At 36.6% G+C, this 18,171-nt stretch overlaps 1 protein-coding gene across 8 annotated transcripts in view; it reads right to left on the reverse strand.

Annotated features, from left to right (window-relative positions):
* LOC121441694 (kelch-like protein 13) overlaps positions 1-18,171 on the reverse strand; it is a 198,742-nt gene that overhangs the window by 44,698 nt on the left and 135,873 nt on the right. Inside the window, exon 1 of one of the 8 annotated variants that reach the window (XM_041642924.1) lies at positions 16,413-16,779. The exons of 5 other annotated variants lie outside the window; for them this stretch is intronic. In XM_041642924.1, the coding sequence (XP_041498858.1) occupies positions 16,413-16,492 (80 nt within the window). In that variant the 5' untranslated portion in view covers positions 16,493-16,779. Of the gene's footprint in view, positions 1-12,530; positions 12,544-15,818; positions 16,105-16,412; positions 16,780-18,171 lie in introns of those variants that run through there. 2 more of the 8 variants (XM_041642923.1, XM_041642927.1) reach the window with 2 other exon arrangements.

Here is an 18,171-nt window from a genome sequence, read left to right on the forward strand (position 1 = left end):
CAATTAAATGTTTTCCTTTATAAGAGTTGTCATGGTCATTGTGTCTCTTCACAGCAGAAGAGACCCTAAATAAGACAGGGGTATGTGTATAAAAAAAATGGCGGTATGTACAAGTCAGTTGGGAGAAACAGCAACTACTCCAATTATCATACACAGAGGTATACAATACAGAGGCACAGAATTTAGTCTCTAGTAATACACAAATCTATTGGTAGAATGTTCTAATCTCCAGCCACTAGTCAATCAGGCCTGGCTATCAAAAGGCCTCACTACACTTGCAACTGTGAACTTAGCTTCTCTTCTATCAATTCCCAATGAATAAAGTAGAAAGCACATCCAACTGCTTCAATATCAAGCCAACTTGCTCTGAAACTCTTTTCTTATTGAGGATTTGTCACCTAGTGTCATTTTACCCCATTATTGGTAGCTCGCCAATTCTGAAATTTGACTATTATGTTATGACATATTTAAATAAGAGATCCATACTATGAATAAATTGGGTTTTACCTGCCTAGAATTCATTTATTAACTATTCAAACACTCAAGTTATACAACTGCAATATTTATTTAGAAATCGGACCCCATAAACCAAAATCAAATTACAACCAATCATCAGTCTAGTAGAAAAAAAAAAGTGAAAAGCCTAACCTAATTTTCTGGATTGTCCAGTTATATTCAACTTATTTTTATTATTTCATTATTTTATGTGCATATATCTTTTGCTTGCATGCTGTAAAGTACTAATAAAATACCACCTTAATTTAAGATAATGGGCCAGAATCTTCTTTCACTCCTTTATATACAGAACATTAAACCGGATTTTTATGCAAATTATAATGTATGACTCTCAAAGTAGGTGAGAAGCACACAGAAAGAAACGAATCATTAAGGAAGTGGGAATACTAATGAGGGGTTAAAAGTTTGCCCACTGGTCAGAAAATGGTACCTACTACAGTACCTACTACCTTCGCTATATCTTCATGAGCTATTCTCTGAAGTAATAGTTTCAAATCTTTTCACATGCCTACAGTATTTTAGAAGGAAATGAATTCGATTACATAGTTCCCAATGATTCTTTCTGGAAACCTAGTCAATCAGAACAAATGTCAGGAATCTCAAATATATCCTGTTATGATGCAACCAAGTGACACAAGATTAAATATTTTGGATGCTAAAAGGCAACTGCCATCACCAAAACATTTCTGTCATCCCCATTTTCTATATTTATAATGATCAATTTTGATATGTATTGTTGTTTAGTATTTTCACAGATAACTGTTCTTCCAGCTCAGAAAACTATCTCATAGCTCAAAGGTATTATTCAGTTAAGCATAATTTGTTAAAGAAAAACTCACCTCTACATTCTTTGCTTCAAGATATCTGGGACTAGTCCTCCTTAACTGAGTATCCCAACTAGCTCCTAATGAAGAGTCTTGATTAGAGGATAAAGAAACTTTAAATTTATATTATAAATTAAGAGATATTTTGTTTTTATCAGGTACTGCTATGCCTTTCGTCTCCATTTAGTGATGTAGTATGGAAAAACAATCTTCAACATTTTAGGAAATAATTCACTTAATTTACAATTTTCAGCACTGGTCTTTCCCATCACATGTTCAGGGATAGAGCAGGGAAATGAAAGAAAGAGGGATAGGACACGGGTTAACCTGGAAAGAGATATGAAGAAGCCTTATGAAAACTTACTAGTTTTTTAATATGTGTATGAGTGTTTTGTCTTCCTGTACATCTATATGCCATGAGCATGTTAGGTGGCTGTGAAGACCAGATGAAGGCATTACAGATGGTTTTGAAACATCATGTGGGTGTTAGTAATTGAACCTGGGTCCTTAGTGCTTCTTAATCAGTAAGGCATCTCTCCAGACCATGAAAATCTATTAGCTTTTAAAGATTATATATATTATATTTATTTAAAAACCTTTCTCCAGAGGTATCCCCCAGGAGTAGATAATGCTCCCACAAAAAAAAAAAAAAATGCGAATAACGAAAGTTTAACTTCTTCCTTTCCAATTCGAATCCCCTTGATCCCATTATGTTGTCTTATTGCTATTGCTAGAACTTCAAGTACTATATTGAAGAGGTATGGAGAGAGTGGACATCCTTGTCGTGTTCCTGAGTTAAGCGGGATGGCTTTGAGTTTCTCTCCGTTTAATTTGATGTTAGCTGTCGGCTTGCTGTATATAGCTTTTATTATATTTAGGTATGACCCTTGTATCCCTAATCTCTCCAAGACTTTTAACATAAATGGATGTTGAATTTTGTCGAATGCTTTTTCAGCATCTAATGAGATGATCATATGGTTATTTTCCTTCAGTTTATTTATATGCTGGATTACATTGATAGATTTTCGTATGTTGAACCAGCCCTGCATCTCAGGAATGAAGCCTACTTGATCATAATGGATAATTTTCCTAATGTGTTCTTGGATTCGGTTTGCCAGTATTTTGTTGAGGATTTTTGCGTCGATATTCATGAGTGAGATTGGCCTGTAATTCTCTTTCCTGGTTGAGTCTTTGAGTGGTTTTGGTATCAGAGTAATTGTGGCTTCATAAAAGGAATTTGGTAATGACCCTTCTGATTCTATATTGTGGAATACATTAAGGAGTATGGGTATTAGCTCTTCTTGGAAGTTCTGGTAGAATTCCGCATTGAAACCATCTGGTCCTGGGCTTTTTTTTTTGGTAGGGAGGTTTCCCAAAGTCCCAATGAGGAGCAGAAGGAGGGAGAACATGAGCAAAGAAGTCGGGACCACGAGGGATGCACCCACCCACTGAGACAGTGGAGCTGATCTATTGAGAGCTCACCAAGACCAGCTGGACTGTGACTGAAAAAGCATGGGATAAAACTGGACTCTCTGAACATGGCGAACTATGAGGGCTGATGAGACGCAAAGGACAATGGCACGGGGGTTTGATCCTACGAAATGTGATGGCTTTGTGGGAGCCCAGCCAGTTTGGATGTTCACCTTCCTAGATATGGACGGAGGTGGGAGGTCCTAGGTCTTACCACAGGGCAGAAAACCCTGACTGCTCTTTGGACTGGAGAGGGAGGGGGAAAGGAGTGGGGGGAGGGGGAGAAGGGTGGGAGGAGGGGGCGTAGGGGGGGGGAGGAGGGGGAGGGAAATGGGAGGCTGGGAGGAGGTGGAAACTTGTTTTTTTTTTCTCCTTTTCTCAATAAAAAAAATAAAAAAAAAATAAAAAAGCAACACACACACACACACACACAAAATGGGTGGTTAAATAAAGGTCTCATTGCCAAGAACAGTTTACTACCCTTTGAGTTATTATTATTGATCATGGAGACCCCAGAGGACACTTACAACAACACAGGCTATTGCCACTGCTCTTTTTTGCCTACTAGAACCACTACTACTGAAGATATACCACACACTTTGGTTAAAAAAAATCAACCTCAAACTAACTGGGAGATTTCCTTACTTCTGGTTAGCTTTTATAGTGCCATAAGGTGCTTTCGAGGTTTCTAGGAGGAGAAAAGACATCAGTGGACTTGCCCAATATTGCAATGCAAACCTGCCAGGAAATATGTGCCCACTGGTGCAATAGCGGCATGACTATTATGGGATAACCAATTTCTCTCTTGATTGGATTTGAGAAGCATGTTCCACATGAAGCATTTCATGCCTGGTACTATAAACCTGATGAAAAATTCAAGGTTAGGGAAATCATAGGTCCTAGAGGGGAACCTGCTGTTGTTTTAAATGGTAACGTCGTCAAACTATTTTGAAAAGATTGGATGTTTAGACTCACATCGGTTTGCATGCATCTCAACCTTGGTCAAAAAAGTTTCTTATCACAGTATGGGATGAGTCTGTTCAGAGTGCTAAGAAGAGTGACTTGAGTTCTCAGCAACAGAGAGGCCACTTAACAAGTTCTCCCCCACCCACGGCCCTGGGAACATTACAGAAGAAGGGATGGAAAGGATGTAAGAGCGGAAGGACAGGGAAGAGCGCTGGGAAAGGCTGTCCTCTGGCCATGGCATGCTTGCTACACTCATGAACTCACACCAGCTGCCATTGGCTGCATAAGATCAGGACAAGTAAAATTTCCAGGGAAGATGTGGGAAGGGTTACCAAGGCCTCATCCCTAGTTGCGGAGCTACTAGGAATTGACAGCAGCTAGAGGAAAGACAAGTCACTTTTTTCTGAAGGGTGTGAGCAGGTAGATTTCCTATATGTCAGTGGAGGGCCCTATACAATATTCAGGCAGTGCATTAGTTGTATTCATTGGGTTATAAAAACATCAATTAAAAAAAGAACACAAAGTTGAGAGGATGATGTGCTGAGAGTGGACCTGGATACTGGAAGGTGTAGTGAGGAGTGAGGGGTTCATAAGATCAAGATACATTGTGTAAATATATGAAGTTTTCTAAGAATACAAGTATTTTAAGAAGAAATTCATTTAATTTCAATCTGGTGTCTGCCAAGCTTCTGTGATTACTAAGAAGCTCTTCTGTGTATAAAATTTATAACATAAGAAAATATGGATGATTTCTTAGTACAAAACTATATTTTCTCTTAAGTATTATTCAGATTCATTTTAACGTCTGCTAGACTGTACACACAAAACAAATCATTATTTAAATGTATCTATACTAGTAAAAAAATATCAATCTGTCTGAAAAAGTTTTCCCAGTAAAGACAAAAGGTATGAAATAGGTCAAATAACCTTTAAAGATAAGAGTACTTGCAATCTTAAAAAGACTATAACTTTATTTTTCTTTTTTTTAACCAAATCACAACCTGATACAATATGGTAACATATTTTGGTCCTTGGCTAATTGCATTTATTAAAACTACTGTCAATCTGGGTCAGCACCATGGAATTTTCTATCAATGATGCACAGAATACAGATTTGGGGGTAGTCTCTTTCCTAGACAAGAGAGCCACAACTTATCATCTAATAAGACAATGATGTAGTACTACATACTCCAATGGATATGTTCAACACTATGATGTAAAGAGGAACTATACGGGGTTACAGTCCAAAAACTATTCTCTCTAAGGTCAGCCATATATTAAGCATTTATGGAGCATCTCCATATTAAGAAATAGAAATACAAATATCAGACAGGGTAGTTTCTTGCTAAGTCATCATAGTCAGACAAATAATTACTAGTTGATTAAATTACATAAAATTATAATAGATGCTTACTATTTTCTACCAATGAATTTTATGTATAATTCACGTAAACCAACACCCAACCTTGTAACATGAAGGGGCCTGTTTGTTGGGGTTTATGTCCTGCCCAGTTCCCCACAGCTGGCAAGCCCCAAAGAAAATCACACAGAGGATTCCATAAGATTATAAACTAATTGGCCCATTAGCTCAGGCTACTTATTAGCTCTTGTAGCTTATATTAACCCATTATTCTGATCTATGTTAGCCATGTGGCTCAGTACCTTTCACAGTAGGGCAGATCACATGTTGCTTCTTCAGTATCTGGGCAGTAGTGGGAGGAGAGAGCTTCCTCCTTCCTAGCATTCTCCTGTTCTCATTGCCCCGCCTCTACTCTTCCTATCTGGTTGACCTGCCTGTACTTCCTGCCTGGCCACTCAATGTTTATTTAAAACATGATTGACAAAATACAGACAATTCTCCCGCACCACAACCTTAGTTGAAATTTGTTCCCTAGTCCCTAAGGGTATCCTCCCCTCCCTCCCTCCCTTCCTTCCTTCCTTCCTTCAAAAAATCTGTATGGGTGTTTTGCCTACAGGTATGTCTGTGCACTACTTGAGTGCCTGGTACCTACAGAGGTCAGAAAAGGCAATACAACACCTTGAACTGGAGTTACAGATGGTTGTTAGCTACCATGTAAATACTGAGAATCTAACTCAGGCCCTCTAGAAGAGCAATAACTGATCTTAACCTATGAGTCTTTTCTCCAGCCCTGTGGGTATTCATTCTTATTCAGCATATAAAACATCAATGTAAAAAAATGATTATTTGTTCTAGGTCTGGCCATCTCCAAAGATACATTGATAAATAAACAATAGTAGTTATTAAAAAATGTAACCTGAAATTATAATTACATGAAACAAAGCCAAAATTTATAATGATATGACAATATAACACAACATTTCCAAAGCAGCAGGCTCTAACTGCATCAATTTAAATATACTCTGACAATATAACAATGGAAAAATATGAGCCAGATGTCCAGTCTATTTCAAATGAAACTTTGGTTACAGGTCCACAAACTTCTTTAGAGTCATAAACCTTTCAGAAATGATTATGCAGAAACACTTTTATAGGGAGTTGTGCTAAGAGATCATGAATGGGATAATCTGTTTACAACTTAGAGCATGCATATATTCTTCAAACTTCATTCTCAATTATCTTGCATTTCTACTCAAAATAAGGTAGAACAACTTAATTGGGACAATATTTTACTATAGCATGAGAGAATACAAGTGAGAATACAACACGAGAGAATATCTATAAAGAGAGATCTATTTGAGGCTTTGTTGTGAACTAGCCTTTAACATTAACTGTAATACAGTCAAGAAAATAAGATCTAAAAATTGTAGAAAAAATCAGTGCTAGGTTAAAGCATTAACAGAAATAGAGTAAAAGTGATTATTTTAAAGTATATAGGATAACAAATTACTTAGATTAATGGAGATGGGTTTAAGATATAAGAGCAAGCTAAAAATATGCTTAAGCTATTGGCCAAATAGTATTGCAGATAATATAGTTTCTGTGTGATTATTTCGGTCAGGGCGGTCATAGTAGCCTCCTTACAACAGGTGTCTAGAGGGCTAGGTAACTGGATCTGAGTACAGAATGTCTCTTCATTTGACTTCAAGTTTAGTAACAGTACTTTTCAGGCCTTAGCAACTTGAAAAATCAGGTTTAAAACTCAGCAACAAAAGGACAGATTATACTCTCCTGCTGTTATTTCACTGCTATAACTTCATTCAATAATTGGTAATTAAAGAGCACTCAAATTTCAATACTTTCTCATTTTCCTACTGGAGACCTAGCACTAAAGGGCATAAAAAAGACTATCAATCACACATGCTGTTGCTTGGCAATTCTAAAATACATTAAAATTTTTTAATTACATTCAATTTTGTTGAGTCTTAACCCAAAGTAAGTGTGTTTTTAACTGACACGTATAAAGGCCTTCCAAAAGGCTCTCGGCAACCCTGGTTTATGTCTTTCCAGAGATGTGTAAGAATCTTCTAGTTGTGATTGTTTTCCACCAAACTTTTTATTTCTACCAATTTTGAACAATTCATTGAAAAACATTAAATGCTTTTTGAAGGCAACTAGAAATGTGGAATAGTTTAGGTTGTCAAGGAAATAATGCAGCTACATCAACCGACTTGCACCATGCCCTCACTCTAAGAATTTCTCAACAGCACTGATGTCAACAGAATCATTTTGTATGCTTCTGTTTCTTAAATCAAATCTTATTAAGGAAATGAGTTGCACTATTTAATCCAAGATATACGACTACTGCTTACTTAATTTTAAAAATGAGACATGAGGTGTGGAAATCTTTTCACCATAGTCTTTTTTTATGACGTCCAATAAATAATATAATTCTAATGACTAGCATTTTATGTTCATATTCTTATCTGCATTTTATGTGACTATGTCTACTTGAAAAATTGATGTCATCAATATTTTTCCAATGTTTGCAAGAATCAGAACAGAAAAAAGTTCTTGTGTAGTGTTCTCATGATGCTTTCAACACAAATCCAGATTATAAGGCTATAACTGAACAATTCTATTTTCAATAATAATTTCATTAAGTCTTATTGCAAGGGTTTGAGAGCTGCCTATGTTACATCTAACTTACTGTAATACACAGGAAGAAAATTATTTACCCAGAGATAAATATGGCTTATTCAGATTAAAAGAGCTTAGTTGTAAGAATGCAAAGTGCATATCACTTGGGTTAAATAGAATAATTTCTTACAATCCCTATACAAGCCTAGTATGACTATTGATCTAGATTCATTAGAGTAGACACTTGAAAAGATTTACATCCCAGAAACTTGTGAACATGTTAAAGATAAAAGGAGGATGTGGACATGTTCAAGGCCAAAAAAAAAAAAAACTAATATTCTGGACCTTGATATATCAAAACTGTCTTGTATTGCTCAGATGGCCAAATTTAATTACATAGGTACTTAAATGAAGAAACAGAGTAGGTCATAGAGTAATAAAAAGGAATTCAACTTGTTGACTTTTAAGATGGAGGACAGTCAAAAACAAAGGAATGCCGTTCCCTCCCCCTCCAGAAGCTGCAATTCTCCTTTAGCTATGGCCAGCAAGACAATGGAGATCTTAGCCCTACACCCACAGAGAACTTCATTTAATCACTGACAGGAAATGAACAGGAACAGGTTTCCCCCAGAGTCTCAGCCCTGTTGACACTTGCATTTTAGCCTGCTGAGACCAGTCCCAAACTTATGATCTACTAAATCGTAAAATAATACATTTGTGATGCTTGAGGCCACCAGTACACATTGACTCAATAGTAAAGCAATAAAAAACTAATAAATGGGGAGTTTTAATCTTTATTGAGTGCTTGTATATAACTGAGCAAGAGGATAATACTATCCTCAAGAAAATATTAAACATCCTGAGTAGAGAAGTACCCATGGAGAGTGCTGAAAGGAGCATGCTAGCTACAGCACTGTCCATGGTAGCTAGTTTCCACGGGGAACTGGGGTAGACTAGCACATTAAGAAATTACACAGGCCAAGTGTGGTGGCACACACCTGTATTCTCAGCACTTGGGAGGCAGAACTTTGTGAGTTCCAGGCCAGTTTGTTCTACATTGTTAAGTTCCAGGCTAACCAGGGCTACACCAAGAGACCCTGTCTCAAAAACAAACCCAAACCCAAGTGAACAGTTTTAGCAAATACAAGAGACAATAGTTAATACAGATCAGAATAGCAAGTAGTGGAAGTTTACCCAGTATTTTCCTACAGCTTTTCTAGCTGGCAATCTGTGGGTAAGTTCTCTCAGTTACCAGGCTGCTTCTTTCTTTTGATTCTACTAAGGCACTATCCAATTAAAGTAGGAAATAAAAGGGAGCAAGCACATTGTCTGGAGGGGTAGTTCAGTGGTACAGACCTTGCCCAGCATCTTCAAAGCCTGCATCCCATACCAAGCACCACAAAGACCATGAAACTTAATTTAGAAGATGTGAAAGCCTTCACAAAAGCTATGAACTCAGGTATCCCTGGGTTTAAATCATGGCTTCATTTAGCATTTTGATAAATCATACTGAACAAGCTAATTACCTTACTTGAAACTCTGTGTCTCTGACTGTAAGAAGGAGAGAATACATCTATGTATGCAGTTTAAGAGAAGAGTCATGGAAGGGGCTTAGCACTTTCACAGTAGCGCTCAATAAATTCTATTAACCATACTAAACTAGGATTTTTTAAATGGGATAAATTCTCATATGAAATTCAGAGCATCTGATATACATGATAAAGTTTTAAACTATTTTTATTGTCTTAATGAGGGATATTATTTCACTTCTCCACCGAACCACATTTTACCCAGCACTCTGAAAAAAGTTGGGCACGCTCTCACCTTAGTAGACCAGAAATATCAAAATCTGAGTAAAAAATAGATACCTTCATCATAGTGAGTTATGTCAGTAAAAATATTTTACTGTAATGGAAAATGATATAATGTCACTTTAAACAAAAATTCCATTACATAATTTAGACGAAACTATTGCTGCTTGGAAAGCTATGATTACTACTATGTTATAAAAAGCATCTGACCAATAAATTATTTCCTGTCTAACATGAAGGATGGCTTTCCATTTTGTTGTTTAAAATGATAGTATCTGGTTTAAGCATAAATTGATTTATTTTGAATACTATGCAGTATGCATCTTAAAATTTTGTACCTATCTCTACTTTGTGGCCCATTAGACTCATACCCATTTTTCTTCAGTAGTGTTTTTATTGCCTTCAAATCAGTTTACCAAAATTGAAAGCACTTAATGCTTATCTTGGTTCAGATGTTTCACAGACGTAAAACATGAATAAAAACAGAATGGAAGATGAAGGATAGTCATTCTGATTGACTACAAGGACTGTATCTGTCTAATACTCAGTAGTTGTTCTTGGCATGCAACACACTCAGTGACTGCTGAGTGCTACTAATGTAGAATATGGTGGCTCCTGATTTACACACACACACATTCAGAATATACATTCAGAAGCGAACATTCCAAATTTTGACCTTTTCCTATATTAACCACATGCAATATGACTGTCTCTTGGGACGCCTGGAGAATCAAGAGTTACAGCTCACATTGACACATTACAGACCTCACAGTGTGCTGTGATGGTAGTCAGAGATGTGAGTTAGCTGTACTGAAGTTATTTTTTTTTTACTTGTGATAGTTTCAATTTATAAGATGACTGAAAAAGTCGTATGTATTTTGAATACCTAGAATAACAGCTATATGCCCTTTTGGGGATAGACTTGGAGAAACATACAGTAATACACCCACTGCCTTTTCAACTGAAAATATCGCCTGCAGTGCTTATCTGTTAACTTTAACTGCAGTAAAGTTATTTACACAGATATGTGCCAGTCTCTTACTACTTTCTCATTCCTCCCTCTCTCAAATTTGGATCTACACACATCTTGCCTAAATATTCTGTAAAGACGAATGGGTGTAATTCCTAGTAACTGTGATTTTCCATGACAGTGTGGAGATTTTCAATTCTGCCTCTGGCCCCATTATGGGCAGCCACTTTGCAGGGAGGGGTTCTGGGCAGCAGCATCCTTTAAGAATAAGAATAATGAAGCAAAATAAATTCTTAGCAATTAAAATTCTTCGAAACATCTGAAAGTGAAAGAAAGATAGCTTTTTATACATTGTTTATGTGCAGTATTGCTCACAAGTTCGTTAAAAGGCTTTGAGATGTTTCTTTAAAAATGTACAGTGGGATTGACAAGAAAATTTTAGCCTTACTGGTACACGCGAGACTGAAATATCTTAAGTAGCTAAAAGAATAAATGTTGATAAAGAGGAGATGCAGTCTAATCATAAACCTCCGAAAAGAAAAGTTTGCGAACATTAAAGCAGAGGGCGGCCTTCCCCGAGCGGGACTACATGAACTGCATCCTGTTCCCAGGACCCCCAATACAGCCTAGCATAGAAACCCTGAGAACATAAGCCGGGCGGTGGTGGCGCACGCCTTTAATCCCAGCACTCGGGAGGCAGAGGGAGGCGGATCTCTGTGAGTTCGAGACCAGCCTGGTCTACAGAGCTAGTTCCAGGACAGGCTCCAAAAACCACAGAGAAACCCTGTCTCGAAAAACCAAAAAAAAAAAAAAAAAAAAAAAAAAAAAAAAAAAAAAAGAAAGAAAGAAAGAAACCCCGAGAACAACTGGAGCACAAAGTGCCTGGAAACCATGACACACCCGACAGTTTCCAAGCTTGGCTGCATTCAAGAAATACTTTAACTCTCCTAGCTCCATGAGGTTCCACTGGCATGAGAAACTGATTTGTGCAATACAAAGAAGAGCCATCTATGAATGAAGGTGCTGCTCTGGGGACGATGGACAAGGAGGACATGGAGGGCCATCTTTGAGAAGTATCACTGGAGGGATTCCTGCACCAATTAAAGGGAGTGTCACTTCTCCAAATAACGTCAAAGGTCACTGGGGGTTTCTATTAATAAATGATAAAGTAATCGCTCTGCAAATCAAGACAGTGCAAATCCCTAACAACCATGCCACATGAGTTACAAAGCAACACAAATTAGTCTAATGCATTAGTGACATTATCTATTAACATCATTTTGTTATGTGGCAAAAACAAATCAAGCAGATACATAAGAAAAGTTTATGTGCTAACTGTGAGAGCAATTAAATAATCTTTCTTAGTTTTCTGGTTTTTATTTTTGTTTATGTTTTTGAGACAGGGTTTCCTCTGTGTTATTTTGAAACCTGTCCTGGAACTAGCTCTTGTAGGTCATGCTAGCCTTGAACTCACAGAGATCCACCTGCCTCTAAATATTCTTTCTTAATTTGAGACTATTTTATGTATTTCAGTAGCTAAGAAAGTGTTCTCAAACTCCAAGTTTTGGTTTGTATTACAAATTAGTAGAGGACAATCCTAGGGCAAAGAAAAGAAAGAAAATATCAAAAGTATAAAATATATGTTTTTGTTATATCTGTCTTTTGAATCATCCAGAAATGGGGCAAATTAACATAGTATGTAAACTGTTTTCCTCAGGAAATCTAAGGACTGAATTTTATTGATTAAAGAAATTGCTAAGAATTACAACAGTTTACATATTCAACCAATTTTAAACAGAAAGCTAACTAATTACAATTATAGGGACAAAGGGAAAATAAGATTTATTCTTGTTTAAATTAGTTTACTTATATCTGTCACCTTTTATCCTGAGAAAGGTAAAAATCTAAGGAAAAGATCTCATAGTATCCATCTTGCTAAAATACACTGTTACAATGCACCATCTAATTCTTACCTAATTATTTTCCTCCTTCTGGCCATACTTCTGTTACTGATAAAACTTGCTGTTTGTGAAGAAAAGAAGAAAACATTGCTAGAACTAATACTGTTTCAGTGTGCCTTCAGAATTTAACAATGCATTAATCCTATAACACTGGCCTGAAGGAGCCATTCGCTGTCTTAAAACAATGAATACCAAAACATTGGCAAACCCCTTAGATGTGGTTGCTCTTCCAGCTTTATTCATTTAAGGCAAATGATAAGGGAATTTATATGGTGTGCACCTGCCAGGAGCAGAGTCTCTACTAATGCACTTTCCACTGACCAGAACCTCCCTGAGGCTAAGGTTGAACTTCAACTTATTGCTGAACAGACGAGTAGCACAAATATGACACCAAGGACTCAGTGTCTATTAAGACAATCCCTCCAGACATCCAGATGTTTGGCATATCACTCTGCACATGTTCAAACATGAAGCTAGAGGAAGACTATGTCTATTCAGTAAACAGGGCCAAATAATTATCCTAAATCTCTTGTCTCCACCCAACATATTACAACGCAGTTGAAAATGTATTTTATGCTACATAAAACATTTCAACTATCTACAAAAGGATAACAAACATGAACTACAAAATCTACAAGGAATAAAACCACTATTTCTGTTCAATGTTTACAATGAATTAAATGCTCTGTACTGTAGCTGATGCTGGCATAGCAGCCTTGACCAGCACCAAAGCAAAGCTGGAGCTAAACAGCACTGAAGCTGGGTTTGGAAAGACAATGGTAGAGCCTTCACTTTCTGATATACCTGCTGAACTCCTACAGTACATTGGCACTAGAACTAAGGACACCTGGTTTTAGCAGTTCAATTCTTGGTGAAAACACTTGTTTCCAATCAAAGTCATGTAAAATGTATTTGACAAATCCCACTACATAATGATAGAACATTGAAAAGCATTGTTTGGGTTGCACAGGCACCGTATGAAGAGACTGTCCATCAACTGTGAATAATTCTAGATTCCAGATTAATCAAAATATTACCTGAAATTCTAAGATAGGATTTTATAGCTCAATGTCCAATAGATCACAATACACCAATGTGTCAGAATTTAACTATTCCATTGCAATACAAAGACTTTAAAGAGCTACGGCAACAAAACCCAGGATTTAATGCCAGTCAAACAAGTCTAAGAACAAATATTGGTACCTGATCCAGTAATTTAACTTATTTTTTTATAATTTGGAGGGTTAAAGTTTATGCTAAACTTAAACATCATTTGTGTACAGAAAAGATTTTAGAGTATAAAGCACTGATTAAAAACACAAAGTAACCAAGATGGCTTCTTATTTTGGGCCAAATGAGTCAATGAATTGTGACCTAAAAGTTAAAAGGTAAACAACTTACAGACTCCCCAAGTGAGTCTTTTCCATATCAAACATTCTTTCCCTCCATGTATATTCAGTTAATATGTGGTAGTAATGCATTTATAAAGAAAAGCAAGCTGGGATCAATTTAATAATATTTTCTGGTACCAGTCCAAATAGTCTAGCCTAACCTTTAGCTCTTCAAACATATCAATCCATCCTACCCAGGCGTACTACTAGTAAATAGCACTCACCACTGTAAGATCACAGTATTTTCTAGTTTTCCTTTCTACACCAGGTCAAACAGATAAATGAATTCTTAATGGAAGAATGATGTTCATTAAAATTTTGTATTACTTTGTATCTGAGCTTCTGGCTAGTAAGAATTAATAAAATATGGGCATATATTCATATATAACATCTCAAAAAAGGGCAAACCACCTACAAAAGGAAATATATTTTTTTTCATCTGAACAGTGAAGTAAAGCAAAAATACTATAAACATTAATTACTATTATTCATTTGTAATCTAGCAATCTTTGCAGGGTTTTGTTTTGTATATAGTCAAGTGGCTTTTGGTTTACATTTAATCATTTCTCATTAGTTAAGATTCTTAAAATCAGGAAGCCATCCTGTTTTCTCAAATAATTGGAAGGAGCTCCACTAATTGTCGCCTTCCATTAGTCTGTGAAAAACAAACATAGCTGCTGTCTTTTCACAAGCATCCCCTACATGACTGCACTTCACCAAAGGAAAAAGGAGTTTACAACCCAACCCGATAAAATAATTCGAACACAAACATGGAGGCTCATGAAAAATGATCTAATAATGATTCTGAAAGATCCTCATTTCTTTCCTTGCTTTCTAGGGAAGCAGTTCGGGTCCAGGGGAGACAGGAACATAGTTCCTCAGCAGCTGAGGAGTATCTTTCCAAGGAGCTGGCCACTGTATCTATCTGAGTTTCTCAAGAAACTAAGTTTAAAAATGGCAACTCACAACAGCCTTCTAAACACAGGTTCCCCTAAAGCAAGGATTTTCACATTATGACTGCTAAAACGATTTTGAAGGGAACTTTCAGAGTTCAAACACCGCTATTAACCAAAAGATTTCCTTCACTCATCCCTCCTCTAGAAGAACAGGATTCCGAACAATACTTCCAAAGAACACTTCATCCTATCTCCTGGATTTTGTTTTTAAGCTACAGTTTAAAGATTTAAAGTATTTTTTAATTCCAAACATATTTTTCAATGCGCTTCTCTAGCTATTTAATTAAAATACATTTCCAGAACAGCTGTTTGTAGAACACACTTTTCAACCTCTGAATGTAGGAGAAACTGCCATAGAAGCAAGGGCCACCCGAATCTGAACTTATCACAACATGAATGAAAATTGAGAAAGATGTAATATCACTCATTCATTAATATTTATACAGAACTAGAAAGTAAAAGTCTTGGCTGAAAGACTCATTTGATGAACTATAAATGTTTCAAATCCATCCAAAATAATACACAAACATTTTCATACTTAGCATATCACAAACATCAAACATCAGCAGATTTTAAGCCATCACACAAAAGAAATCACAGTATTTCAGATATATAAAAATCTCAAATATCACAGGCTAAACATTAGTTTCCTTATACAATCCCTTGGCTATATCTGCAGAGCAATGATTAGATTTGCATTTATAACACTTTAAGTAAAAACAAACTCTAGAAAACAAAAACAATGGTAATGTGGGCATGCCAGAATCTTTACATGCAAGCAAGCTTGAGGGTGGTTTTTTTGTTTGTTTGTTTGTTTTTGTTTTTTTTTCTTTTTTTGTTTCTCAATCTTGTCAGTTGGGGGATGGTGCATTTGCAATCCCCATCCCACATTTTACCACACGGCAGATTCATGAATGAAATCCCACTTTAACATCCTATTTTCTCTCACTTACATGTATGCTGGAGAAAGTGGAGTTGACCTGGATGTTTTAAGCACAGGAACTGAGAATTTCCAGAGAGCAGGAGAGCTCGCTTTCCATTTCAAAGGCATGTTGTCACCACGGTATTACAATAACAGTAAACAGCGCTTCCAACTAGCACTTCCATTCCACCGTGGACTGACACGGCAGCCGCGGAGAACAAGCGAAAGATTCTGCCAGTGCCCCTAAACCGACGCTTCCAATCTCTACAATAGGACTGAAAGGTACCTCCTTTAAATCCTCCTGTCCCCTAAAGCAATAAGATGACTCTATCCTTCCAACTCACAATAGTGCCACCTTGTTAGGAAAGTGTTGACTGCAGCGTGTGTGTGTGTGTGTGTGTGTGTGTGTGTGTGTGTGTGTGTGCCCTGTACTGTGCATAGTACACAATGCAGCTTTACTTAATAAAAGCAGCTATGGTGCTTTAAAAAAGCTTGCAATACCATTGTTCTACCTTAACAGGGATACTGCAGCATTGTACTATGTTCTGCACCTATTAACCTGATTTCTGACCAATAGTAGCAGGAAAAAAATAGATGGGTTCCATATAAGAATGAAACAACATACCTACTCAGAATACATTTGTCATCCTCTGAACATTCTTCTTTTGAGCTGCAACAATACAAATGGGATATAAACCTCAGCATAGCCTTAGGCCACAGCTAATAGAGATCAGTGAGTAAGTTCAGCAGCCTGCTTTCCTTCTGTGCAAGCTCTGACCACACAATACAAGAATGCCATTATGGGAAAAGCCCAGTTAAAAAATGCCAGGTCCTCTGTTTTCCAGTTAGAAGAAAGCAAAATGTCAGAGCAAATATAAACTGCTGAAGAACTCTGCGCACTCTTCTAGTAGCTTCTGATTCAAGTTGCACTCCTTTCCTATTTTTATTTCCAAGCCGGGATGAGCAAAACCTCATACATCTACAGCATGCTGTGGTAACATGAGTATCTCTCTAGCTTCTGCAGCAGAGAAGTACAGAATAGCGCGCTCTTAATAGCAGCCCTCGGAGGGGACGCTATCAACAATCGAATTCAATACTGCCCTCCCCTTTTTCCCCTTTTCTCCTCCCGCTCACCCCCCTTACTCCTCCTCCTCCCCCAAACAGCTCACAAATTGTCTAGCGGAAAGACCGACACTGCTGGCCAAGCAGGTGTCCAGCAGGGACCACTCCACAGCTCAGCAGCGGTCCAGTAACCTCTTGGGATTAGCAAGTGTCAAAGAGGTTCCAAAAATTAAAGCTGCTGTAAAAGCAGCTTGAGGGATTTCATGAAAGCAATGTCAAAGAAAGGGTTCATCTACATTGTTTTAAAATACCGCCTGAAAACAGTGTTGTAAATAATCCCAAAGTGATTGGTTATTTTGCGCTTTTAGTGAAAGCAGCAAAATAAATTCACCAATTTCTATGTGATTTTCAAAAGTAAAAATAGGATAAATTAATACTATGTGAGACTCTTTTTTACAAGCTGCAAAATATTACTTCTCACATGAGCAAGTTGCTGTCTCTAAATATCTACCTTCCTATCACCCATTTCTACTAAAAATAAAATTATCTTGTCTCTATCAACGCATACTTACTAAAGGCAGACCACCAATAACATAAAAGTCACTACCTTTTAAAAACAATAACCACCACAACAAAGAGCTCATATTTATTCTTATATTCAGTTCCCAACAATGAACAATAAACTTATACCTCCAGCCCAAAATTTTGACTTTCAGAGATTCTTTCTAAATTGCCCCTGGTTTCTAAGGACCAAGACTAAGTCCTTTAAAAAGATTTTTCTTTTGTATAAAAACAAACAAACAAACCAAAAAACTACAGATGAATTTTTCTATAATAAAAAACTATTTTCAAAAATCCTAAACACATCATCTAATACACCAGAAAGACAGCATAAAATCAACTAGAATAATCACAACTCCTTTTTAAAATATAGTTCATTATAGAAGCAAAATCCATTTTCTATGAGGTATAAATACAGACATAGAAGTGATATTTACATGTATATTAGTATCTGGAAAGATAAGGTTTATTTTGAAGAACTGACCAGTAATCCACAAACCTTATAAATATTAAATTAACATCAGCCATCAATACCTTCTGTGTAATTTTTATTCTATAACACATTAACTACTTCTCAAAAAAAGCCAGAAAATTATATTTCCAACTGCTTTTAGAACTCAACACAAAACTCTCTCAGAGAAATCTTTAAATGAATCAAAGAAAAAAATGTTCCTCAACATCTTAGCAGCCAAAACATACTTGATTTTTAAAACATTCACAAATACAAATATATCCTAGTCAGTATCTCACTTTGGAAAATT

This window comes from Microtus oregoni, unplaced genomic scaffold (assembly GCF_018167655.1).
Source record: "Microtus oregoni isolate MIOR12 unplaced genomic scaffold, Mior012 000080F_ref0000499, whole genome shotgun sequence".
Taxonomy (NCBI): Eukaryota; Metazoa; Chordata; class Mammalia; order Rodentia; family Cricetidae; genus Microtus; species Microtus oregoni.